Consider the following 26,644-nt stretch of genomic DNA (forward strand, 5'->3'; position numbering starts at 1 on the left):
CCATCTCGTTAAATGGAGATCTTAGATCTTACTGGACTTCCTGTTCTTCTGGCAACAGATTCAGGAAATCCTAAAGACTTGTTTTTTTATCAGTGGTAGATCCAGTCATTGGACATATGAAATCAAAAATCAATCAATCAGTCAATCAACTCACTATTTGTCTTGGTTATATTCCCAAATCAAGTGACATGTCATAAAGCTAGCTTTTTAATTACAAGCCTTTGGGGTTTCCATTCAGGACCTTCACTTTTCTCCCATCTCCTAGTAGATCTGCTGATGACTCTCATTGACTGTACCTGCAATATTTGGTCCTGTAGCTGGTATGATCAATGCTCATCTTTTCTATCTGGATTCCTTGATGTATACACTTCTGAGCGAATGTATGACGTTACAACACATCATTTACAACGCATACCTTTACAATGCAGTGTTTACACCGCAACATCTCGTACAACGCCTACATTTACATCGCATGCCATTACAACTAATTTATTAAAACTACATTTACATCGCATTCCATTACATCGCATTATACCTTTACACGCATACCATTACTTTGCATTTAAGGTAAGTGCTGGATAGAATAGGGGTAAAAATTTCTATTCTAACTCCAGGGGGTGCAACAGTAGGATAAGTGTTGGATAGTGTAGGGGTAAAAATTACTATTCTAACTCCAGGTGGTGCAGCAGTAGAGTAAGTGTTGAATAGTGTTGGGGTACTATGCATTGTAATGGTATGCGTTGTAATGACATGTGATGTAATGCCTGAATTATAGTGACATGCGTTGTAGTGTCATGCATGGTAGTGACATGCAATGTAATGGCTGCGTTGTAGTGACATGCGTTGTAAAGGATTTTGCAATGTAATGACTGCTTTGTTAATGTAGTGTGATGTGAAGATTGCGTTGTAAAGGTTATTTCCCCTTCTGAGCTACTTTCTTTTGATTGCTAAGTATTACCTTCCCTTGTATCCCAGCTTTCTATCCTGCTGTAATGCCCCTTTTCTTACCTGATTCCCATGGTAATAATATCTACTTTGATAGGGTGTTAATAATAGGACTGAGCAAAGTTTGAGTAAAACACAATAGAAGAGATTATGATGTTACCGTTTGCTGTTAGATTGTGAAGATTGTCATTCCCCAACCAGAACTCAGTCAGTTGGTTGCCAAAGCCTCTCTTATATGTTTTCCAGTCACGAAAGAAATCTACGGAGCCATCCCAGCGTCTCTGGAACACCTGAAGAAAAATACGGAGAAGAATAGATAATAAGTGATTATTCCATAGCCCGTGTTTTCCCTGCTGTACACCCTTTCATTTTTCTTATATGATCTCATTTTAAGAGGCTTTTAAAAGCATTTAAAAGCATTTAAATAGTTGCTCTGCATTTTTAGGCTCCTTCATAATTGGAAGGTGGCTACATTTGAGGCACCTGCTTGTTTTTGTGTGTCATTTTTCATTATCCTGTTGGTAGATTACTGGGCATTCCACTTTAATTCTAGTTATTTTATATTATTAATTATTTTCTTTGCCAGTTAGTTCTTTTCTTCCTTTTTACTCTCTTCGTTGCTTTCTGAGAATTTCCAAGCTGTTGATGACTCTAAAAGGCAGCATTCTGCTTGTTTGTCTGATGTCCACTGTTGCTTCTCCACTCTACCTTTCTGTTGATTAAATGATAATGTGGCTGGGTCTGCCTGGGTCTGATGGTCGTGATGCATGACAACTTTGCCAGCTGGTAAATCTTTCCATTTTCCTTCTATGACAGACGACCTCTCCTCAGTTTCCCTGCTGTCCAACATCCCCCAAAATAAGTGTCTGTTTGCTGACACTTGGCCTGCTTACAAGTAACTCCCTTGGCTTCATCTTCTGATGGGCGAGGATGCTAAGCATCAGGCTTGGGCTCTCGAATGAACCACACCTTACTCCATCAGTGAGATACAGATCAATGCTAACTCTGCATTGTAATGTTCAGTAGAACATTTATCCCACGTTTATTCTTTACTTTCTTGTTGTGTAATGACCCTCTGATTACAATGTTCCAATTTCTTCCCAGGTCAAGGAACTATCATCATACATAATTCGGGCATATAATGATGCTATTGTTTTGGGAGAATTAAGGCAGTGGTTTGGGGATGTCAAAGTAGTCTTGGTGCACAACATTAATAATCATTCATCTGACCGTGCTCCACATCATGTCTCTGCTCCCACTGACAGTGCATGGTGAGAGGTTTGCTCTACTGGGCTGTTTTTTCCTACAAGGGTTGGCGTTTTGCACTCAAGATCCTCGAAATTGATCTAAAAACAATTTTCAAAGTCTGGTGGATCATACGGATGAGAAGAGACTAGTCAAATACTTCTATCAGGAATAATAACATAATCACAATACCTTAAAAATTATCTTGACAAGACAAAGGCTGTGCACAGAAGATAAAATAAGTTAATAGCAGTCAAAATATTTCACACTTTAAGAAAGTCTGCAATTCATAAAACAATGCATTACAAGGACCTGCAGTCAGTTAATTCCTATTAAAATAAAATTCACCCTTGAATATCATTCACTTTATGTGACTGAAGTGATTTCATAGTCGGACAAACATTCAGCCAGAAGCTGCATTGCATAATTCCAGCACCTACCATGTTTCCTACAGAATTGCAAGGCTCGGGTAGCGGGCATTACAAACACTTTATTTCAGTGTTCTGTATCCTAAGTATTAGTACAGTGGCATAAACAGCCTATTCCTGAACTATATCAAACCAGGAAAAATGCATATCAGTTGAAGCACATCTATTGTAGACCATTTGCATAATCTGCATAATCTGCAACATGGATTTTCTAAAATAAAATAAACCGATTTAGACAAAACAGTCTTTCAATAGTGTGGCTGTCGCATGCAGCAAAAATATGTGAAAGTAGGGGGAATGGGGATAGAAGGAAGGAACAGGGCATGCTGGAAAGAGGAGAGCAGAGAGAGATAGTGGGACAGAAAATAGTCTGTCCATCCACGGCAAGGTCTGATATTAGCATTGAAACGATAACTCATCCAATCAGAACACAGTGAAACCTAAATGTTAATGGCCAGGCCGAACGTGAGAGTGGAGAGGAAAGTGATGTATTCAGGAGTGAGACAGACAACAAAGCCATCTTATCATGAGGAAGATGTTTACCAAAAGCCTGGTCTACGTACATGAAATGGATTGGAATCAATAGGTGTAAGAAATTGGGTTATTGATTGAGGAGAGGGAGCACACTCTTCACGTGATAATAATAACAATTTTTGTCAAGGTGAACCACTAAAGTCACTAAATAAACCTGAGCCCAGCCCCTCGTAAGTGTGACACAAAGTAGACAGAGTTAACGTAGACGCAATGTGTAAAGAAGGCGGAACCAAACCAGTAATGATGTCAAAACAAGGAAAATCCCACACCTAATGAGTAAACTATAATAAATGAAATTACACCAAAATATCAGAAATTCAGTAAGGGGAACTCAATTTGCTCATTTTTAAATGTTACATTTAAAAATAACACCAAAAAGTGTTAAGCACCAACCACGTCCAACTGCTCATGACTGAGGCATGATTTAAGGCCAACTGTCATAGAGTGCCAGTGTGATACAGAATTCTGACTCAACCTGGTCAAAAGTTTTACTTTTGGACTTAGTCTCTAATACAGCAGTTCAAAATCTTAAGAGGGCAAGGCAGTAGGCTGTAGGTGAGGAAGGCTCCATGAGGTCAGAAAACTGATAGTTTCTGTGAAGCTGCTGAATTTTATCCTGAAACCTCTGTGTGGGAGAAATTTTAATTCTGCACCAACAGAAGGTTGCTCACCTGCTGGATACTTTGAGCACCTTCACCCAGTGAAGATTTCTACATTTGCACTTAGGGCCTTATCACAAGTTTGACGGTCCGTAAACTGCCATACCAGCGGTCGCAGTCTGAATGCTGCAAGCTCAGTGGTTCAACCGCTGTATTATGAGATGTGCAGATTGCATTTGGAAAGACCGCAGCTGAACCACCGACACTGCCAGCATGCCGCAGACAGCCAGGGTCCTGATCAGGGGAAAGCAGCTGCCACAGGGGAGTTTCTTAGCCATCCGTATTACAAGTTGGGTTTTCCATGAGCTGACTGCATTGGTGAGACCACCATCTTCAAGTAAACAGAAATTAAGGATTTGGGGTGGGTACTCACCCCTTTCCTAAGATTTCGGTCAGAATTCGACGAGGATACCTTTATTAAGGTCCCCCCTTCACAGCAGCATCTTCACCCCAAGGATTACAACCCTGTTTGTGGCGATGTACAGGTGTGTCCTTTTTGTTCCATATACCCTTTGCCTTGACTGTCCACACATGGGCCATACTCCAGCAATGAGTAGGTGGTATTTTTCTACATGTATCATGCATATGTGTGCATCCAACACATATACAGTCGAAATGCTCACACAGGCCATGATGCATATGGAAAAGTGATAACCAACCCTGCAAAATTTCCACACCCACACTGTGAGCAACATGGTAAACACAGAATACGGTGATCAGAAGGCCTGTGGTACTGCAGTCTCCTAGCAACCGCGGCATTCGGGCAGTTGGACCGCCAAACTATTACTAATGCCCTAAATCAATTTTTGGAGCTCGGATTCCTCCAATGGACAAGACTGCAGGCTGTAGCCAAAGTGGGCTCCCAGAGGTCAGACACTGTCTCTGCAAGGTCCCAATGAAAATCATTTGCTGCTGCAGAAACGCTGAAGAAAACTTAATCTTAAGCCCAATTGCAGCGCACCTTCATTGGATAATTACGGCAGTTTTGTCCCAATCCTCCGGAGATCTTTAGAGCCAAAATGTTTTTCAATCATAGGTTTTCAGGTGCTAATAGGAGGAGTACATCTTAACACAGCCCAGGGAACAAAGACGTTGGGACAGCACTTGGGGGATTCACTCCTGCAGAGGCCGACAGCATGATCAGGCTGGTGGGAAACATCATTTTTTATTTTTATTTTTTAAATATATTTTTATTGCAGGAATCAGTAAATCGTTACATAATCGACCAGCATTATAGATCAAGCAAAATCAATGATACACAACCCTCCGTCCCCCAGCAGTAGTACTCGTACACAGCCATTCAGCCCACAACCCTACGGTCGGGCGGCAAAATTCAATGGGGGCTCAGCAGGAAGGCGAAGCTGGTCCGGATGATCCACTGTCCGTCATCTGCTTTTCCAAACAAGCCTACAAAACCCAAAAAGAAAACCCCACCCTCAAAACACTACGAACCAAAGTATTCCCTACCCAACCCCGCCATCAGTGCACGGAAACAACCGCAACAGGATCTGCGATAGGACCCATGGGGAAAGCAACAGCGCTGAAGAGTGCAATCGTCTATCGGGACGTGGGGCGAGCTGCTTCCTCACTTTCAGAGTCGCTGGGGGCGCAATAATCCCTGAGGGCCTGCACTAACGTTTCCCATTCTAGCGCTGCCTCCTGTGCCTTCTCATTACGCTGTCTCCTAGCTAGCTGGTATCTCAGTGTGCTTTCCCCCGCTGCCCACTTCAACAGTTCGCTGTGCCACCGGCTCCCTGTCGGACCAGCCCGTGCCTTCCAGTTCCTGGTCACCTCTCGTTTAGCAAGGAGAAGCCCCAAATCGATGAACTTGCTAGTAATTTTGTTCTTGGGGGTATGAGGGAACCAGTGCAGGAGTCCCACTGCCGCATCAACCGATAAGGATCTCCCCGTCACCTCCTCCAGGGTCTTCCCCACTTCCATCCAATAGGAGGACAATCCCGGGCAGGACCACAACATGTGGAGAAGGTCCGCCTCCTGCGCCGGGCATCTGGGGCAGTCCGCCGAGCTCATAGCAAAATATCGCCGGATTTTCACCGGGGTCAGATATGCTCTATGGAGTACGTAGTAGTGGACCAATTGAAAGCGGGCGTGGCGTGTGCCCTTCCAGGCTCGCCGCACCAGTTGGGACCAGGTCGTCTCCGGGATCTCCTTGCCAATGTCCTCCTCCCAACGGGTTCTCAGAGTAGTGAGGGGAGCCAGCCCCTCATTGATCAGTCTACCGTAGAGGCAAGTGACCGCCTTCACCGTACCCGCAGACATCATGACGTATTGGCACACCGGAGATATAGGGGGTTCCTCCTGCCCGCGTTTCCAGTGCGCCTGGATCGCTCGGGCTAGGGCCGAGTACAACAGAAAGTCGCCGCGAGGAACCTCGAAGCGATCAATGAGCTCCTGAAAGGGCAAGAGCGCCCCGTCCTCGTAGAGGTCACCTATCAATTGTAAGCCTGCGTCCTCCCAGTTTGCCAACCGTGACCAATCGCCGCCATGGGGCAAGGCCGTCAGCATCCCCAAAGGTATTTCGGGCGCATACGGTATTCTTAGGTGGCCCCGGGCGTGAGCTCGGTTCCAACACAGGCGGACGGTCCTCTCCTCTAGCGACAAGTCCTGTAAGGCCAAACGCTGTCGCAGCGCTATGAAGGAGAGAACATGCCTGGCCATACCCGTACCTCTTCTGTCTTCTGGGCCCCGGAATTCCCGGGCGATCTCCTGGGTGAAGGTCTGGAGCTGTGCCGCTAGATAGTACTTTTCAAAGTCCGGCACCGCAAGCCCACCCTCGGCTTTCGGCCTCATCAGGGTGTTGAGGGCCACCCTTCGGCGGACCGAGCCCCAGAGGAATCCGACTATCATTGATCGTAATAGTCGAAACGTGGCCGGTGGGACCCAGATCGGTAGCGTCCGGAAATAATACAGCAACCGGGGAAGCGCCACCATTTTGAGCAAAGCGATCCGCCCCGCCACCGAGAGCGGTAGTGTAGCCCAGAAGTCCATACTGCCCCGAAGTGCTCGAGTGCCGCGGGCAATGTTCCCATCCAGGAGGTCAGACGGTTCATGATAGACGTACACCCCCAGGTACTTAAAGCAGTCAGGTTCCCATCTAATCTCCCTACTGAGAGCAGGGCTAGGGGTGCCTTTGCGAACCGGGAAAAGACAGGTCTTAGCCCAATTCACCCGGAGGCCCGAGACCTCCCCAAACGCCGTGAGCGCCGTCGCAGCTCTATGCAGGGCAGCTAACGGGTCCTCAAGGAAGAGCAGCAGATCGTCTGCATACAGCGAAATGTAGTGTGGGCCCGAAGGTGTCCACAGGCCAGTATAATGGGCTCCCGATCGGAGATGCAGCGCGAGTGGCTCCACCGCCAGCGCAAAGAGAAGCGGGGATAACGAACATCCCTGCCTCGTGCCCCTCTCCACCGGATATTGTGAGGAAATTAGCGGGCCCGCCCGAACCCTTGCCGATGCAGAGGCATACAGGACTGTGGTCCATCTGATGAAGCCCTCACCAAGGCCGAACCTCCGTAACACAGTGCAAAGGTAGTCCCATTCCAGGCTGTCAAAAGCCTTCTCTAAGTCTACCGATAAGACTACCAGGCACGGGGCGTCCACGAGCGGTTCTCCCAGCAAGCGGAACAACCTGCGGATGTTCATGGTCGTGTTACGCCTGGGGATGAATCCAGCCTGGTCCTCATGTACCAGAGAGCTCATGTGACCCAGCAGCCTCGAAGCCAAGATACTGCTCAGTATTTTAAAGTCAACCGTCAACATTGATATGGGACGGTAAGATCCCGGATCGGATGAGTCCCTACCGGGCTTGAGGAGGGGAACCACTAAGGCCTCGCACATCGAGCCTGGGAGCCGCCCAAGCCTCTTCGCCTCTCTGTATACTATTAACAACCTTGGGGCTAGGAGATCAGCATAAGCTGCATAAAATTCCACAGGAAGGCCGTTCAGGCCCGGGGTCTTATTCCTCGCCATCTTTTTAATGGCGCTGCGGATCTCTCCCAGTTCTATGTCGGACCCCAGGGCTTTCGCCACGTCCTGCTCCACTGTTTGGAGCTCCAGGGGCCGTAGATAATTATCAAGCAGGTCAGGGTCTCCGACAGAGCGACTGCGGTACAAACGTTCGTAGTAGTGCAGGTAGCAGCTCAGAATCTCAGGCTGAGTGTGTACTACGGTCCCGTCCGCCATGCGCATGGACGTCGTCAATGGGGACTGGCGCGTAGGGTTGGCTAGCCATGCCAGCAACGCGCTCGACCTATCCCCCTCTGCGAGGGACCTAACCGTGTAGGCCTTGTAGTCAAAACAGCGCAGCCGTTCGACCTCCGCCGCTACCGCCTCTTTCGCCTCCGCTGTGCGTTCCTGTAATTCAGGGCGCCCGGGCGGCGGAGTTCCAACTCGCGGAGTCTCCGGTCCGCTGTATCTAGGTCGGCAAGGATAATTCGCCTCATGCCGACCTTCTTAGAAATACAGTATCCCCTCACCACCACCTTAAAAGCGTCCCATTCTAGCGCTCTCGAGCTCGCGGTGCCTCCGTTGGACGCGAAGTACTCCGAGATCTTATAGCCTAGGTCCGCTTTGAAAACACTGTCCTCAAGGATCTCGGGCCGTAACTTCCAGGTGGGCACTGCAGGCACCCCGGGAAACCAACGAAGGTCCAGCAGGAGGGGGTTATGATCTGATATGGTCCTGGCCAAATATTCAGACCGGACCGCTGCTGAAACCAGTTCAGCTGAGCCAAGAAATCCGTCCAGCCTAACGTGTAACTCATGGAGGCCCGAGAAGTAGGAATAGTCCCTAGTTGCGGGGTGTTGCGCCCTCCAAATATCCGTTAGACCCCAGTGTGTCTGCCAGTCCCTACGACCTTTAGCCACGCGGCGAACCGGAGAGTCAGGGAGGGGCGGATGCGAGCGGTCAGTGTCCACATCCACTACTGAGTTGAAATCTCCGCCGAGCAGGAGGGGCCCGGAGAAGAAGTGGGCCAACGAGCCCGATAACCTGGAAAGGAAGGCAGTCTGGTCTATATTGGGAGCGTACACACAGCAAACGTTTAGGTCCCTCCCTCCCAAAGTGCCCAAAATGGCCACATAACGCCCCTCTGGATCTATCACTGTTTTCGTGACCTGGAAGGGAACCCCAGCTCTAACCCAAATCAGCGCCCCTCTGGCATACGCGGAGTACGAAGTGCAAAAGACCTGCCCTCTCCACCTACGCTGTAGCGCCGCCCCTTCCGCCTTGTTCAGATGGGTCTCCTGCAGCAGCGCCATTTGTACCCCCCTACGCACTAAATAAGCGTGGACTTTGTGACGCCTAGACATGGTGTGAAGCCCCCGCACGTTCCAAGTAATACATTTCACATTAGCAACATCAGCCATTGTCCCATATCGTTCGCGCAAAGTCTCCCTATCTGGGTCCCAACAAAGAAAGAGCATCAATCAACCCAGCACTGATGGCGGCCATTTTCCCCAACCAAAACTGAACAACCCCAGTTCGAACCAAACTCCCATCCATCCTCCCCAGAACAGGACCCAAATAGCACCATCCAGTTCCCATCCAAACCATACCCTCCGAAAACCCACTGTCCCCGACTAATCCTGCGGTCGCCACCGTAGGAAGGCCTTAAGGGCCAGGTGCGGGCCGGGCGTTGGCAGTGGGCCCTCGATGCCCAGGCTACCAGGACTAAAGCAAGCCCAAAACAGTACCAGAAACCCTCGGGGCAAAAGCAAGGCACCCCACCCCCCCTTCCCCGGGAGTCAGCATCAATCGTCGGCACCCGCCACCCCCGTGTCGAGCCCCCACCCAAATTGAAGTAGCTCACCCCGTTAACCCTGTCCATCCAGAAGGTCCTCCACCGATTTCGGTGTGATCACCGGCGTGTGGACGCTATCAGTCACCGATTCCCCGGAGTCCGTCGGTACCCCCTCATCACCAGGATCCGCTTCCTCTTCAATGGCACCGTCTCGTGAGCCAGACAGCGCAGATAACACCTCCAGCACTCCCTTCCGCTCCGTCGATGTCTCCGCAGTTGAGGGTCCGCCTGAGCGGCCACGGCGACTCCGAATCCTTTTGGACCGCCGTCTCTGCTCCGGCTCCGCCGCCAGCTGAGATGAGGATCCGAAGCCATCTTTCCCAGCTCTATAGAGTTCAAGCCAGTTACAGACATCCTCCGGGGTATCAAAGAATTGAGTCTTGTCATCGACAATTATGCGGAGCCTTGCAGGAAATAGGAGCGAGTATTGGATGCCCTCGCTCCGGAGCTCGCGCTTGACCGCCAAGAAGGAAAACCGCCTGCGTTGGGTTTCATAGGTGTAATCTGGGAAGATGTTCACCTGGCTGTTCGCCACTTTGAATGGACCATTATGTCTGGCGGCATTGAGGATGAGGTCTCTGTCCCGAAAGTGCAACAACCGTGCCACCACCGGTCGCGGGGCACGTCCCTGTTGTGGTGGCCTCGCTGGGACTCTATGAGCTCGCTCCAGGGTGTAGAAGGAGGATAGACCCTCCGGGGCCACCGTGTCTCGGAGCCAGGCTTCCAAGTATGCCACCATGTCGCCATCCTCAATCTTCTCCGGCAGGCCCACCACCCGAATGTTGTTTCGCCTGTTACGGCCTTCCGCATCCTCCGCTCGCTGCTCCAGGGCAGTAATCCGGGACAGGGCATCCTTCATAGTCGCGGCCAAGGTTCGCTGCGCCGGCTCCAAGGTTTTCACCGAGCTCTCCACTTCCTTGACCCTGTCCGAAAGCTTGCCGTGATCCGCTCTAAGGAGGCCTAGGCTCGTCGCCACCTGGGCAATGTCCTGCTGGAGGGCCGAGCGTGTGGTCGCAATCGCCTCCAAGACGCGGTCAAATTGCTGCTGCATTGGTGCACCACCAGAACTCTCCGGGTCTCCCCGTTCCTCTTTGTCCGGGGTCTCCGAGTCTGAGGCGGCTGGGGTAGTCCCCTTGGCTCCCCTAGGTTTCCCCATGTCGCCAGGAGTACACAGTGTGGATCCAGGAACAGGCGCCACCAAGTGCGGGCGCCGGCTATGACTCTCCCGGTTGCTGGTCCTCGGGTCGAGTGCCGGTGATCCCCGTCTCCAGGGCCTGTTGGACCCTCTCCGCCTCGGCTCGCGCCACCACCACGTCTTCTGAGGGCACCGAGGAGGAGGCGGAGACAATCGGCGCCAGGTCGGGCAGGCCCGTTTGGCTGATAAAGTCCCGGAATGAGGGTCACCAACTCCACCGGATGCTTTGTGGCGCCAAAGGGTTGTGCCTCCCATGGGAGTGGGTCGGCCAGGGAGAAGCAGCCAAGTGCGGTGTAGGGAGTGGGGCTACGGTCGGGGCCTCCAGGCGTCCGCGTGCCAGGATCCGCTATAGCGAGGGCATCTGTCCATCTAGGTGCGATCCCCGTTGCAAGAGTCCAATCAGACCGAGATCCAGATCCTCATATCACTGGGAGATGGAAGGGTAGAGGGTGCGCCGCTGCCAGTGATGCTCCTCCAGTCTAATGGTCCCGGCCAAGGGGACAATGAAGTCCGGGCGCCATGTTGGGTCGCACTCCGCAGTTCCACAAACTTCGATTTTCCGCCGGGTCACCACACGTTCGGACTGCGCCAAGGGCCCCGGCAGGTCCCCGTCGGGCCGATCAACAGTATGCGGGGGTTGGGGTGCCCCACAGCCTCCGATTTACAGGATAATCACGGGCTCAGTCCCGGAGCCGAGCTCTCAGGCGACCATCGCCATCGGCGCCCAATCCACGCCCCCTGGTGGGAAACATCATTAATAACGCGGACAATACACCGCGATGCTGTTACATCGCGGTCGTTACAACGACCACGATGTTACCAGGATATGCCATTACAACACAAGTCTTTACATCGACTTGCGCTAGATGGCGTGCTAACATTAAAAATAGTGTAGTTTACTATCTCAACACCTTCCCTACTGATGAGTGGACTGGAGTTGGAATAGTAAATTACACTTTTCTAATGTTAGCACGCCACCTAGTGCAAGTCGATGTAAAGACTTGCGTTGTAAAGGCATAGCGTGGTAACATGCAGTCATTGTAACAACTGCGATGTAACAGCACGCGTTGTAATAACACGCGTTGTAACATCATACAACCAGGCTGGTCCAGTTGGAACTGGTGAGCTGCACAGATGCAAGAAAGAGACTCCTTGAAGCTTGCTGTATCTTTGTACCTTGCATGGGAGGTCAGCCAGATGACCATTGGAGTCACTTATTTGTCCTTGGTACAAGAGAGAACAAGTCCAGTTCTTCATGTTTCTTCTCAGATCACAGGCAGCAGATACAGTCCTCATCTGTTGCTCTACAGGTTCAGAAAATGTTGTAAGCAGGGCACTGAGGATGCCACATTTCTCCCTGGCACTAGCCTGTGGATGGAGGTGACTTCTGCCACCCCCAAACCAATAGGTCTGCCTGTCAGAGGTAGCACAGAAAGACCATATCAAGGTGAGCCTCCTATTCTTGGTAGTATTGGTTGCCCATGTTTGAAAATTACTTGGCAGCTCTTGATGGCCATGATCTTTCTGCAGCACACAAAACAGCTTTGCTGTTTAGTACTTTGTGGAAAGAAGGGCAGCGTATTTTTAAATATCTACCACAAGCTGCAGGTGTCAATGGACAACCCATACGCATTGAATATGAAGAAGCCAAACAACGGTTAGAAGTTAGATGTGAGAAAGAGAAAAACTTGGTCATGACCAGGTTTAAATTCTAAATGCAACATCAAACCATAGAGGAGTCCACTGATGAGTTTGTGTCTAGACTTAGAGAACGTTCAGCCTGCGACAGAGTAGGCCTCTTTGATTTTAATCATGTTCCTGGGGCTAGCTCACTGGTCATCCAAGCAAACAATAATGCACCTCCATACCCTGGGCCTTTTCTCTAATCTGCAAGTAGTTTTCATACCTCATCAGAGCTTAAGCACTCCGAAGGCTGAAGCTGGAGGCTAATGTAAATTACCATTGATAGACTTTGTGCAGGGAAAGGTAACTTTCTAAAAGTAACTTTTCCTAATACTTATTAAAGATTTGATTTGTGCACATGTGATAATTAATATCATAGGAATCAGTGCAGAAGAAACACTGCTGAGTTACCCCACCTCTAAAGAACTACACTAGTACCTTCAAGTCATTTGTTTTATCTTCTTAGCCAGCTGAACTACTTGCAAGTTGGTTGTTGGTAAAAGTAAACTGTTATAAATGGTTCTTACACATTTTTGTTCTTTATGCTAGCATTAGAATCTCATGTGCTCTGGGGCAGTAGCGGTCGGCAGTAGGTGTTTCTATAGGGCGGTGACGTGGGCAGGAGGAGGGGCAGGGTGGGGGGAAATAATGTATGGATTACGGAGTTGTACAGGTAAGTAAACATTTAAATACATAAAACGAATTTCGTTGCGCGCACTGCATCACACCCTGCCCCTCCTCCTGCCCACGTCACCACCCTATAGAAACACCTACTGCCGACCGCTACTGCTCTGGGGTTCTTACTTTGTTATGTAATGATTCAAAGTGGTGATAGTTGACCTGGCCAGCTTGGGATGTGGTCATGACTGTCGGGTCCTCAAATATACCTAAATAAATTCTTACCTTAAGGAAAAGTCTTCTAGTTTATTTATGATAATTTATGGTGACAAGCTGACCTGGCGAGTTACTGTGGTAGAGTGAATGACATGAACAGAGCCAGGAAGAGAGAGCAGTCGAGTGCCCACAGCGTCCCCACAAAGAACACAACAGCGCCACCACAGGAGCAAAACTGGAGTGCTCAGGTGTTGACTATACACTCTTTAATCAAAAAAAGGATGCAGCAAGTACTTTTGTTATTATTTTGAATCAGCACCATGCCCAAGCATTATCTCATTCGTATTTGACATCCCACGCACAAGGCGCATACTCGTCCATCTTGGAAGGAATTCTTTTAGTGTATACCATGCAACACCATACTCCGTATGTATGAGTATTGTCAGTTCTCTAGACATTCAGTGCAATGCACAGTGAAGCGCACGACATGGCACCTATATTTCTTGTTTCACAATTGTTGCGCTCATTGTAACAGTGATGCTCACACCATTATATGTATGTACAATATAATCTGCAGAATCGTACCACAACCTGCCTCTTACTGCAAGGAGAGTGATTATTCCTAATTCTACAACATGTTTTTCTACGGTGACACGCACACCTTTGGGCACGTTATTGGGAGATTAGACATAAAAAAACACACACATTCCTGGTGACAAACACACCTCTATATTGGAAAGTGTGCACCGCGATGAAGATTAAACAGTGACACACACACTTACAAATGCTTATAAAAACTTAACCTGATGATTTATTGGCATGTTTCATTTCATGTATTACAAATTCTGTTTTATTGTACTACAGGTACACAAGTGAGTTCTCATTACAGCATATACTAATTCACCAGTATGGCAATGTCTCAGTTCGCAGTTATAACACCACCATGTTTCTTAACTCAGCAGGGTGAGCCTCCTATTCCTTGGGAGGATTGGTTTCCCATGTTTGAAAAATTAGATTTTTCACAGCCTGGTGGAAAGAAAATCTAGATTTTATTAAGGACACAGAGGCTAGAATATGCAAATCTCCTTTATTGCCACTGCTCAGAAGTAACAATGAAGAGAATATAGAACTCAAACAACATTCCAATACAGTATATAGTGCATGAGCACACATCCATCTTCCTTCTTTGTTAAATTGGTGCTTCGAACAAGAAAACATAACTTGAAATGCCGTGAAGAATTTTCTTAAAGTAATTGAAATCCAAAGGTGGCTTATTCTGAAAGAAAAGAGTATTAGGAGTTGGAGGATTAAGGACCCTCATACTCCTCATAATTTACTTGGTCAAAAGGTTTTGTCCCACCGAGACAACATGAACTAGGCAATGACCCGCGGCTATGGTTGATCTATACACATTAACTGTTCTGTAAGATAGCCCAGAAGCGAAGAGTTCCGATAAACAATTGACAACATGAACTAAATCCCTTGAAATGGCATCGTAGTGTTGTTGAATACACCAGCGAACCCATTTATCCCATGACAGTCGATATGCCTTTTTAGTTCCAGATGCCCAGGATTCAGAAATGAGTTGGAAAGCACCCTGCAAAAGTCCAGGGACTTTCCATTGTCGCCTGAAATCTTCCATGCCGTCAGAACCAGTAGCCCTTGGTCTACGAGAGGATGAGATTCGCCCTCTGGACCCAGAAATCTTTTTCCTGAAAGTAGGAATGAGAATCGGGAAGTCTATGGACATCTCTAGAATGACTGGGAACCATGCTTGCGACCTCCAAAGAAGAGTTATCACTACCATGTCTTGCGCGTAATGACGGGCATGTAAGAGCAGGCGGGGGAGCATGACAAACGCCTGGAAGGCATGTGGCTTCAACTCCCGGCAGTCCTGGAGGAAGGCATCCACCCCGAAAGCTTGAGGATCCGGGTTCCAGCCGAAGAAGCTCTTCAACTGAGTGTTCGACCGGTCTGTAAAAAGATCTGTCCTGAATGGACCCCATCTGTTCCGAATTGCTATAAAAACTCTCCTGTCCAATTTCCAGTTGCTCGAATCCCTGAAATTTCTCAAGAACCAATCCGCTACGCCGTTGTTCAAACCAGGAATATGTTCTGCTGTAACAGAGAGTACATTGTTCAAACAATAGTCTCAGAATCCTTTCGCTATTTCGGTAAGACCCTTGGAGTGTCTTGTTGACGTACTGCACTGCAGAGACATTGTCCATGCGCAGCATAATGCAGCATTTCACGGAATTCTGAGTGAAGCTTCGTACAGCAAAGGAACCTGCTAGGAGTTCCAAGCAATCGATGTGAAGATCCTTCTCGTCTGGGGTCCAACGTCCCCCTAGTGATGTGTCATCACATGTGGCACCCCATCCTTCTTGGCTTGCATCTGATTCTATAATTAAATCTGGGGATTCACCAAAGATGGCACTGCCATTCCAGGCTTCCGCATTCTTGAGCCACCAAGTCAATTCCTTCTTTTACTCCTCACCTAGAAAAATCAGTTGTGAGTAGGAGAGACTGGTCTTGAGAGCTTTCGCCTTCAGTCTCTGAAGAGCCGTGTAGAGGTTCTGGAAAAATTGCCTGGATGGTTGAAGAGAGAAGACCCAGGATTCTAGCCAAAAGATTCAAAGGAAAAAAATTCAATGATAGCACCCTTCTGAGCTCCCTCCGGAGTTTCTTTATCTTTTCCCTTGGCAATTTCAATTCCGCATTCAAAGTGCTGGCCATGAAAGGCCAGAAATTGTGTTTCCTGGCTTGGAATTGTGCATGATTTCTTCGTGTTTATTACGAACCCTAAAAGTTGAAGGAGGCGGAGGGTAAGATCTATGTGATGAGCTACCGTTGTCTTGGACTGACCCATTATAAGGATATTGTCCAGATAGATAATTAACCTTACGCCCCTTTCCCTTAACCATGCCAATACCGGACAAAGTACCTTGGTGAAACACCAAAGGGCCGAAGAAAGCCCAAAGGGGAGGGTGCAGAATTTCCAAAGTTTTCCTTCCCATGTGAATTGAAGGAATTTTCTGTGTGGCTCCCAAATCGGGATAGTCAGGTAGGCATCCTTTAAATGTAGGTGAGTTAACCTGTCTCCCTTTCTTAAAACATCCCTTAGGAGGTATATTCCTTCCATTTTTAAGTGGTGGTATGTTACCCATCCGTTTAAGCTTTTCAGATTTATAACTGGTCTTTGCCCTTTGTCTTTCTTTTCGACCAGGAATAGGTTGCTTACAAAACCTCTTTCAGAGATCTCTTTTATTGCACCTTTGGAGAAGAGTTCCTTGACATCTTGGGAGACTAGTTTCCTATGTTCCTGAGAAAAGGTTATCACTCAGGGGTGTTTGGTCTGGAAGGGGGTATCTACAAACTCTATTTTGTAACCCCCCACTGTTTCTAGAACCCATGGGTCTTGAGTTACCATAGTCCAATTCCCAGAGAAAATGGCTAGTCTCCCTCCCACCTTTATAGGGACATCTAAAGGGTTTTTGAATATTTTTACCTGTGGAGAAACCTCTGTTTCTTCTTTCAACCAAGAATGGTCTGGAACGGTTTCTTTGCCTTTGCGGGAAGAAGGATTGGCCCCCATAAAAGGAAGTCTGCTGGAATTTAGAGGCTCGTCCCAGAAAGGGTCTAGAAGATGATTATCCGCGGCCGGGGAACCGACCTTGCATTCGCCCGGCCCTTCCAAAAATGTTGTCTTGAAAAAATACTTTCTTTATGGCACAACGACTTCTGAATAGAGCTGAAGGCCCCCACGTACTTGGCCATATCTCAAATAAAATTCTCCCTAAAGAGGAGTCCTTGAGAAGAGGGACCTCCGTCATTATTGCCAGTTTGATTAGTTTTAGGTCAATTTTATGGAGGATTCCTGTTTGTTGTTCATTAGAAATAGCAGTATTAGCGTTTTCAATCAGACAGATGGTCCTCTGGACCCACTGGCGTAAGTCTTTGGGGTCTACAGGTTTGCCACCGACTTAGGCATTTTCTGCTATTTCAAAATTTTTTGTTAATTGACCAATTGTGTCCAAGAGGCAATCTTGACATGATCTAAGGCTTTTGTCAATCCCTTTTCTAGGGTCTGTGGCACCCTTGGCTATAAAGGCCACAACTGTAGGGTCTAATTCAGGGGTCAAAGCGACTTTGTCTTCAAGGGATGGGCGCGGGCACTTAGATCTCAGTCTTGATCTGACCTCCTTAGGGATTTCTCTTCTCAGCCAGAAGCTGACGCAATCCGCAACATTTTGGGAAGGGAACCATTCTGAGGAAAGAGTGTGATTGATAAGGAGAGGGTCGAACATATTCTCCGCGAATAGGTCAGTTAATTCCATTTTCAATCCTAAGGCCTTACTTGCCTCTTCCGAGCTTCCCAAAGCATTGTCTCTTAAATTTTCATCTTCTGAGTCAAAGTCTGATGAGCAGGAGATATCTCTTTCTGCCTCATCGTTCTCGTCACTCTCGATGTGAATCGGGGGTTCAGAGTTTATCTGCCGCCCTTCTGTGGTGCCCAAGGCACCGGTTTGGTCACGGCCTAAGAAACGTGAGTCATGTGTCTTCCCACTTTTCTTAATAAATTGTTTTATGGGCGAAGAAAAAGGGGTCGCATCGCGTTGAATCGACAGCAGCAACTGTCAAGTGTTGCCTGCTGTTGATATGGCAACCACGCACGTATTTGACGCGCGCGTTTGTTGCCAAAGTCCTTTCCTTTAAGCTGTCTCCCCCCTGCGATGCGCGATAGAAAGGCGCATCGCGGTGGGGGAGGAAAGACATTTTAGGAGGAGCGGGACGGTGTATCAATGCCGCGCTCGTCGAAGGGAAGCAGAAGAAGCATCTCGGAAAAGAGCTGCGAGCAGCAATGGAAAGGAATCGGCGTGATACGCCATAGGCCTGGCTTGCGCTAACAGCAGTGAGGAAAGACATGCCGGCGAGGAAATAGACGCGTTAGCCTGCAGGCCTGGCACATGCTCACAGCGCTGCCAGGCAACGGTAAGAGACTGCGTCTTTCAAAGAACGCGTGCGTCTATTTCACAAATGATGATAAGAATTCAGTGCCTGTAGCGTGAACGGGCGCATAAACGAGATGAAGTCCCGTGATGGGAGGTTGAAAGAAGGCAAACTACGGACAGTTTAAAATAGGATGAAATATAAATGAAGTTTAGATTAAAGAGAAATAACATGTAAGAAAAGACATTTAGAGACATATGTAGGTAAAGTACATTTACCGATTCTAAAATACCGAATTTTACCGATTCGGTATTTTAGAATCGGTAAATGCTATGTAGCAAAAAAAATCTGTAACAATTACTGAATCGGTAATATTCGGTATTTACCGATTCGGTAATTGCTATTCATCTCTATGGGCCTGGAGGACCATAGGAATGTATGGCAATTGCCGAATCGGTAAATACCGATTCGGTAAAATGGGGGACACATTCAAGGGTGCCAGGGTGTCACTTTGACACCCTGTTGCACCCCTGAATCGTGCTTGTGTGCAAATGTGGCACACATAAATGCTCTAAGGGCATGTATGTCTGCCACATGGCACAGTTGAAAATGCACTGATTTGCATTTTCAAAGGTATTTCTTATTTACCACCAACTTATAGTTGGTGGTAAATAACGAATCCTAAAATGGGAAAAGCACTCATTTGAGTGCTCCCTACATTGCAAATTCGGCAATTTACCGATTCCTTAAAATACCGAATCGGTAAATTACCAAATTTCCAATTTAGGGCACCTACATCCCAAATGCCCAGTCGGTCAAGGCTGAAATTCGGTAATTTCAGCCTTTACCGACCAGTATTGGCCCACCTACATCTGGCCCTTAGGGAGGAAACATCACAGAGTAAATGTCACACAGTAGGGTCAACAGCACCCAGTTTATGTGAAAAGTATAAACAGGAAGAGAAGTAAGCTAAATAGTACGAATGTAATGAGGGTACTTATCTTGTTGAGCAGCAGCAACAAAGAAGAAAGATGGATGTGTGCTCATGCACTACTGTATTGGAATGTTGTTTGAGTTCAATATTTTCTTCATTGTTACTACTGAGCTGTGGCAATAAAGGAGATTTGCATAATGTTGGCCTCTGTGTCATGCCATAAAATTACTTGGTACCTCTCGATGGCCTCGATGTTTCTGCAGCACGCAAAAAAGCTTTGCTGTTTAGTACTTTGGGGAAAGAAGGGCATTGTAATTTTAAATATCTACCACAAGCTACAGATGTCAATGGAAAACCCATACGCATTAAATATGAAGAAGCCAAACAACGGTTAGAAGTTAGACTTTAGGAAGAGGAAACCTTGGTCATAACCAGGTTTAAATTATACATGCAACATCAAACCAAAGAGGAGTCCATTGATGAGTTTGTGTCTAGTCTTAGAAAACTTTCAGCCAAGTGCAAATTTGGTACCATGACAGATTGATGAATGAGAGACCCATTAATAGTCAAATGTTTTAGCAAGAAAATATGGGAGAGATTGTGAGCGGCAAAAAACCCATCTCTAAAAGATTCTATTGACATTGAAAGACCTGTAAAAGAAAAGCAACATTGCTGGAAATCAAGGAACATCAGATGTAGGACCAACAGTGCTGTCTGAAGGCACATCTGTTTTAACCGTGATACCTCAGAAAGCTTACTGGAAAAACAGTACTCAGAGCTGTAACCAGACGAAACAAAGCAATAGAATGTGCACCAGATTTGGAAGTTTAAGTCACTCTAGTGCAGTGAAATGTTGTTGGGTTAAAAACAAAGAATGTCGCAAGAGCGGACGTATAGGACAATTTGCCAAAAGGAGTGGATCGATTTTTCGTGGGAAGGTTTGTACTGTATTACCTGATGGTCCTGATTGTAGTCAAGAATGTGGTAGGATTTTATGTATTGAAAAGTACACTGATTGTGATAATAAGAGGACCAATCGACCTAAGGCCATGTTTGAAATAGATGGGCACAATGTACAACTGTACTGTATTTAGGGTCAATGTACACCATCATACCCCGGAATCTGTTTAATGATGAGTGGCATGACAGAAAGATATCTCCTAAAAAGATTTCCCCTGGTGGTTACCAAGGTGAATCGATTGATATTTTAGGATATATGGAGTCTAATATTAAATTGAAGGATAGGAGAATTCAAGGAAAAGTATATATGGCAGATCGCAGTCCACCTATTTTGGGTTGGAAACACCAATATGATCTCACATCATTATCAATCCTAGGGCTCCTTCACAAATCATGGTTGTGGATGATGAACCCATTGACAATATCTTGAAGAGTGTGGAACACATTTTCAGAGACATGTAGGGAGAATTGAAAGGGTATGCTCATAAAATCTAGTTGAGAGGGAGCCATTCCCATGCAACACAAAGTCAGGAAAGTCACAGTAGTAGCACGTGCTACGGTCAAAAAGCGAATTCGGGAAATGTTAGTTTGTGGTATTATAGAACCGGTGAAGGAGACTAGGTGGATTTCACCATTAGTGGTTACTAAGAGAGCAGATGGTGTCTCAAGTTTTGTGTAGACTTAAGGTCTCTTAATTGATTGCAATGTGATAGCTGACACCTATCCTCTGCCCAACATCAATGAGATGGTGTTGATGTTTCAAAACTCAATCTCAAAAGTTCTTACCACTAGATTAGGCTGCATAAAGACTCTTGACCCTTGACTGTGTTTATCCCGTCTGAGGGAACCTTTCAATTCACTTGCATGCCTTTCGGATTATCATCTGCTGCTTGTGTGTTTCAATGCATGGCTAAGAAAGTGTTTAAGGGCATAAGTAATATATTGTTCTTTCAAGAAGATATATTAATCTTTGGTGACACTGTGGATCAACACAATTTGGTTTTAAGGCAGGTGCTGTGAAGGATAGCGGACATGGGTTTGAGATTTAGGAAGGGGAAATTAAATTTTTTTGAAACAGAAAGTAGAGTACCTAGGTTACACTATTACTTCAAATGGAGCAAAACCCAAGGCACATTTGTTGGAGGCGATGAAATCCGCTCCTGCATCATGTAATAGGAATCAGCTGAGGACTTTTATGGGTTTAGTAGAATATTATTCTAAGTTCGTGAGAGGGTTTGCTGACAAGACTAAGAGTTTAAAAGTCCTTCTTAGGAAGGGACACATTTTAAGTGGAAAGATGCTCAGGAGGAGAGTTTTCAAGGAATTAAGAGAGACATATGTGAGGCTAGTGTTCTGTCTCCCTTTCACATTTCTCTCAGATCCATTTTAACAGTTGATGCCAGTGCAACAAGCTTGGGGGTGGTTTTATCTCAGAAACATGGTCATGAAGAAAAAACTGTTGCATTTACTTCCTGGACCCTTTCAACTTTGGAGAGAAATTACTCCATTATTGAAAGGGAGACTTTAGAAGCAGCGAGGGCAGTGGAGTACTTTCGTACGTATGTGTGGGGTCTTGAGTTTACCCTAAGATCAGATAATAAGCCCCTCATAAAAGATCTTCTACCAGACAGGGCAGGCAAAGGATCTGCAACATAGGTCAGACTAGTGGCGAAGCTGCAAAGAATATACGTGTGACATTGAGTCTATCTCTGGGTGGAATAACACAAGCTGATTGTTTGTCTAAGTTACCACAGCTTAAAGAGTTAAATGAGGATCAAGAAGCTATTGCTGTCGCGACTGTCTCAGAGGTTGTGCGAGTGGTGCCTTTTCAGCTGAGGATTATGATCATGAAATGGAGAAGGATCCTGTGCTGAAAGATGTGATGGTTGTTGTGAAATCCAAAGGGAGGAGAGAGAGTTGTGCATCTGTGTCTGTTCTCCCTTTCATCAAGCGTATTGATGAATTAGGTGTTTTTGAAGACATAACCTACTAATGAGGGGTGAGAGGTTTGGCCCTCCTTTTGCGCTGAGGGCAAACTAATCTAAATGGCTCTTGAAGTACATTTGGGACAAACAATGATGCAAAAAAGAGTTAAGAATCAATTTTGGCACATTCCCAGGGTTTTTGGCACATTCCCAGATTTACTAAGAAAAGTAAACCTGGGAATGCATCAAAATGCTATACCTTCCTAGGTGAGGGATAATGAGGAGAAATATGCTTATTTCTCCTCATTATTTCCTCTTTCTATGTGTGCTGCATTCTGCAGTACACATAAAAAGAGGCAAATGCCTCCCTTCCTGCACAAACACAATCCTGGCTAGGACACAGGCACCCCTGCACCATGATGCAAGCATTGGCGCTTGGGAGCCACAAATGAATCAGTGCAGAGAGAGAGCAGGAATGTGTCATATGTCAGTAATTATGGGGTATTCAAATTGTCTTACTGTGTTGCTACAAATGATGATAAATCTGTCCCGAGACGATAGAGAATAGAAAACACACAAAAGGTTATTGTAGAAATGTTTGCACATAGTTTAACCACTAGCTATCTCTTGTGGTACAATTCCAACCCATCATTTCTCACCCAGTGTGCTACTCTTGACAGAGTCTCTCTGTATGCAAGTCACACCTACGAAGGAACGGATCACTGACATAATATCGACAACAACAATATCGACCTACCAGAATATCGTGTCAAGAATATCAATGTCCAGAATATCGACATCCTATCTACAACAAGGTAAGTACAAAACTATAGAAAAAAATATCGTTGTATGAAATATCACAGTTAGAAGTATCTTTTTTTATGTTAAGAAAATATTGTACACTAAGGAAAAAATACTAGTAACTTAAAAATAAATTATTTGAAGTTTTTTGTTAATGTAAAATGTGTAAATATTTCATTTAATTTTGAAAACAAAAACACATATTTACAATTTAATACATAAATATTTACTTTAAAATAGTTATTAAAAATATATGTTAATTATAACATTATTAGAAATATATCACAAATACAATTAAATATATACACACAAACACCTGTAACATAAATATTATGAATAAAAAAATATATATTATAATTTTAATACATAAAATACTAATTACATTTTAAATAATCGTTTAGTTCAAAAGTAGGGAAAGTGTTGGATAGCAGAGGGGTAAAAATGACTATTTCCACTCCAGTGATTTCAACAGTAGGGAAAGTGTTGGATAGTGGGGAAGTAAAAATTACCATTCCCACTCCAACAAGTGTAACAGTAGGGAAAGTGTTGGATAGTGACGGGGTAAAAATTACTTTTCCCACTCCAGTAAGTGCAACAGTAAGGAAAGTCTTGGATAGGGGGAGGGTAAAAATTCCTATTCCTACTCCAGCGAGTGCAACAGTAGGGAAAGAGTTGGGTAGCAGGTTGGTAAAAATTACTATTCCCACTCCAATGAGTGCAACAGTAGGAAAAGTGTTTGATAGCGGGGAAGTAAAAATAAATATTCCCACTCCAACGAGTGCATCAGTAGGGAAAGTGTTGGATAGCGCAGGGGTAAAAATTACTATTTCCACTCTGGTAAGTGCAACAGTAGATAAAGTGTTGGATAGCGGGGGTAAAAATGACTATTCCCACTCCAGTGAGTGCAACAGTAGGGAAAGTGTTGGATAGCGGAGGGGAATAATTACTATTCCCACTCCAGCAAATACAACATGAGGAAAAGTGTTAAATAGCGTAGGGGAATAATTTAAAATTCCCACTCCAGCAAAATAATTAACATTAATTAACAAATAATGAATTATTCAAAAATATTTTACCTCCCACCATATTCCCCTATAAACAATACCACCAATATTGTAAAACATGAAAAAAATGTACATGTAATTAATTGACAATAATTTATTTAACTAACAACAATAAACAAGCAAGGAGAATGAGAGGGCTTGGGAATATGGCGGCCAGCTAGGAAGCCGGTCGCGGGTCGAGCTCCACGGTCCTCATTCTGGACCTGGACTCCCGTTGGTGTGATGAAGTTCGGTAGCTGCAGTTAGTTAGCATTGTGGTTTTGTACCTTTTCGGAGTGCTGTTTTGTCTGCCTTTGTCTGCCTTGCCGGGTTTTTTGTCCGGTTAGCTCTGCAGCATGAGTCCTTCATTCTCCGGTTCGAGGCAGCCTGTCTCGATAGTCCAGTGGATCCGTGGGCCAACTCGCAGCTGCGAGCTGCAAGGGTGGGGCAGCGTGGTGCAGCTTGCTCCAGGTTCACTCCTGAAGCCGGAGGTGGCGACCGTAGGCTGGAGAAGCTCGTTGACTCCTGGCCGGGGGTCAGCGGCACTGTTCTGGATTTCTCTCAACCGCCGACAAGGATCCAGTCTGTATTTTTTTCTTTTTCTCTTCCAGACTCAGCTAGGCTAACGAACGGTGAGCATTTTCACTCCATACAAACTATTGGGAATTTCACTGTTGGGACTGTTAGGAAGCTGGGAAGTTTTGAATTTGGACTGCCCCTGAGCAAGGTACAAGGGTTTTCTTTGCTGGGGGTTTGCAGGGGTTTTTAGGCGTGGTTCCCCCTGGTTGTGCCTGGTACGGGGTATGGGCAGGAAAGGTTCACCAGTAAGTTAAGAGGGGAGGGGCACCATACAGTTGTTTAACCCCGCTCTCTTATTCTTTCTGCCCCCTGGTACCGGATGTGTGGCGGACCAGCTTTTTCCCTTCATAGAGCCGACAGAGTGCTTGGTGAGCTTTGCCGAGCCGAGCCCCGCTCGTCGGAGTTGACCCCCTGTTTTTGGATCGGCCCAGGAAGGGCTTCCATGCACTATGCATGTTGTCTATCAGTAAGCGTGCAGGGGACGAGCTGGTCCCATACGGAGGTGTCCTATGGGCCCCTGGCTATTTGGAAACATTGTTGTCTGGACGTATGCCATTATCCCCAAGGCAGATGAGCTAAGGTATGACTCAGTCTCCGGGAGCAGATCTAGGTTTATGGAGTTAGTCGCTCTGCAGTATGGGGGAAATAATATAAAGGAGACCGCTCTGTGCAACAGAATTGAATCCCTAGTCTTTCTACTAGTTTAAGTACGAAAATAATTTACCCCCCATGCTGCAGCCAATGCTTCACGTTCAATAACAGCATAATTTCTCTCGGAAACATTGAGGGTACGTGAAGCAAAAGCAACAGGTTTCTCAACACCCAATTTGGTCTGAGATAAATCGGCTCCAAGACCGTGGGCACTAGCATCTACAGTGATAAAAGTACCCTTACCAAACTCAAAGGGTGTGAGAATGTATGTATGACATTACAACGCATGCTTTTACCACGCATGCCTTTACAACGCGGTTTTTACATCGCAAACCTTTACAACGCATAGCGCTTTGAGGTGCTGGAGAGTGAAAATTTTAATTTACTATTCCAACACCAGTCCCTGTGGACTCTAGGGAAGGTGTTGGATAGTAAATTAAACTTATTCCCTATCCTAGAGCGCCCCCAGAGCAATGCGTTGTAATGGTTTGCGTTGTAAATACCGCGTTGTAAAGGCACTGCGTGGTAAAAGTTGAGTTGTAAAGGATGTTCCCCGTGAGAATACCAGCATTGACAATATCCAGTTTGATGTTCTGAAATGAAAGTTCTTGTGAAGTTCCTCAAGAAAACACTGTACCTTTCCTTAATAGAGACCTCAAAGCTTCGGTTTTATGAGAGAAATTGTCCACAAACTTCGAATAGTACTCTACGAGTCCCATAAAGGACTTCAATTGATCTTTAGTAGTGGGTGTAGCTAAATCTCTTATAGCTTTTAACAAATCCTCTGTGGGTCGTACACCAGCTTCAGAAATAGTGTAACCTAAATAGTCAACTTCCTTGGCTAGAAACAAACATTTATCTTTTCGTAAAGTAAGACCAGCATTCTGTAAAGCATCTAATACAACATCTAAAGAAATATTATGTTCAATTTGACTTTTGCCAGTGATAAGAATATCATCTTGGAAGTAATGAACATTAGCAAAATCTTTCAGGAGGTGATGCATCATCCGTTGGAAGACGCTAGCAGCTGAGGCCAGCCCGAACGGTAACCTCTTAAACTGAAAGACGCCCTCCAACGTAATAAAAGCTGTTAACTTTCTAGACTCGGGATGCAACACAACCTGAGGATAAGCAGATCTTAAGTCGAGTTTGGTAAAAAACGTTGCCTTATCCATCAACAAGATCATTTCTGAAATATTGGGGAGAGGAAAGTTATCAACGATAATGTTTTTATTTAAAGATCTAAGGTCAACACAGAAGCGGAGTTTGCCATCTTTTTTTTTAGTGACCACAACAGGCGAAAGCCATTCTGAAACCTCAACTTGCTCAATAATGTCTTGCTCTTGCATTTCAAGAAGCATAGCTTTGACTTCTTTACGAACAACAATAGGGATCTTCGTCAAAGGGTGTCTAACCGGAATAGCATCTTTTTTTAACTTGATCTCATGCATGTAACC

The 26,644-nt window shown here is 46.0% G+C and overlaps 1 protein-coding gene across 1 annotated transcript in view; it reads right to left on the bottom strand.

The window, feature by feature from the left end:
* The window catches only part of LOC147710455 (ficolin-1-like), an 844,448-nt gene that overhangs the window by 212,654 nt on the left and 605,150 nt on the right, over nucleotides 1-26,644 (bottom strand). The window contains exon 11 of the mRNA XM_086921142.1: nucleotides 1,106-1,235. Coding sequence (XP_086777268.1) covers nucleotides 1,106-1,235 — 130 coding nt within the window. The remainder of the gene's footprint in view (nucleotides 1-1,105; nucleotides 1,236-26,644) is intronic.

The sequence above is a fragment of the Lissotriton vulgaris genome, chromosome 5, assembly GCF_964263255.1.
Source record: "Lissotriton vulgaris chromosome 5, aLisVul1.2, whole genome shotgun sequence".
In the NCBI taxonomy this organism is placed as follows: domain Eukaryota; kingdom Metazoa; phylum Chordata; class Amphibia; order Caudata; family Salamandridae; genus Lissotriton; species Lissotriton vulgaris.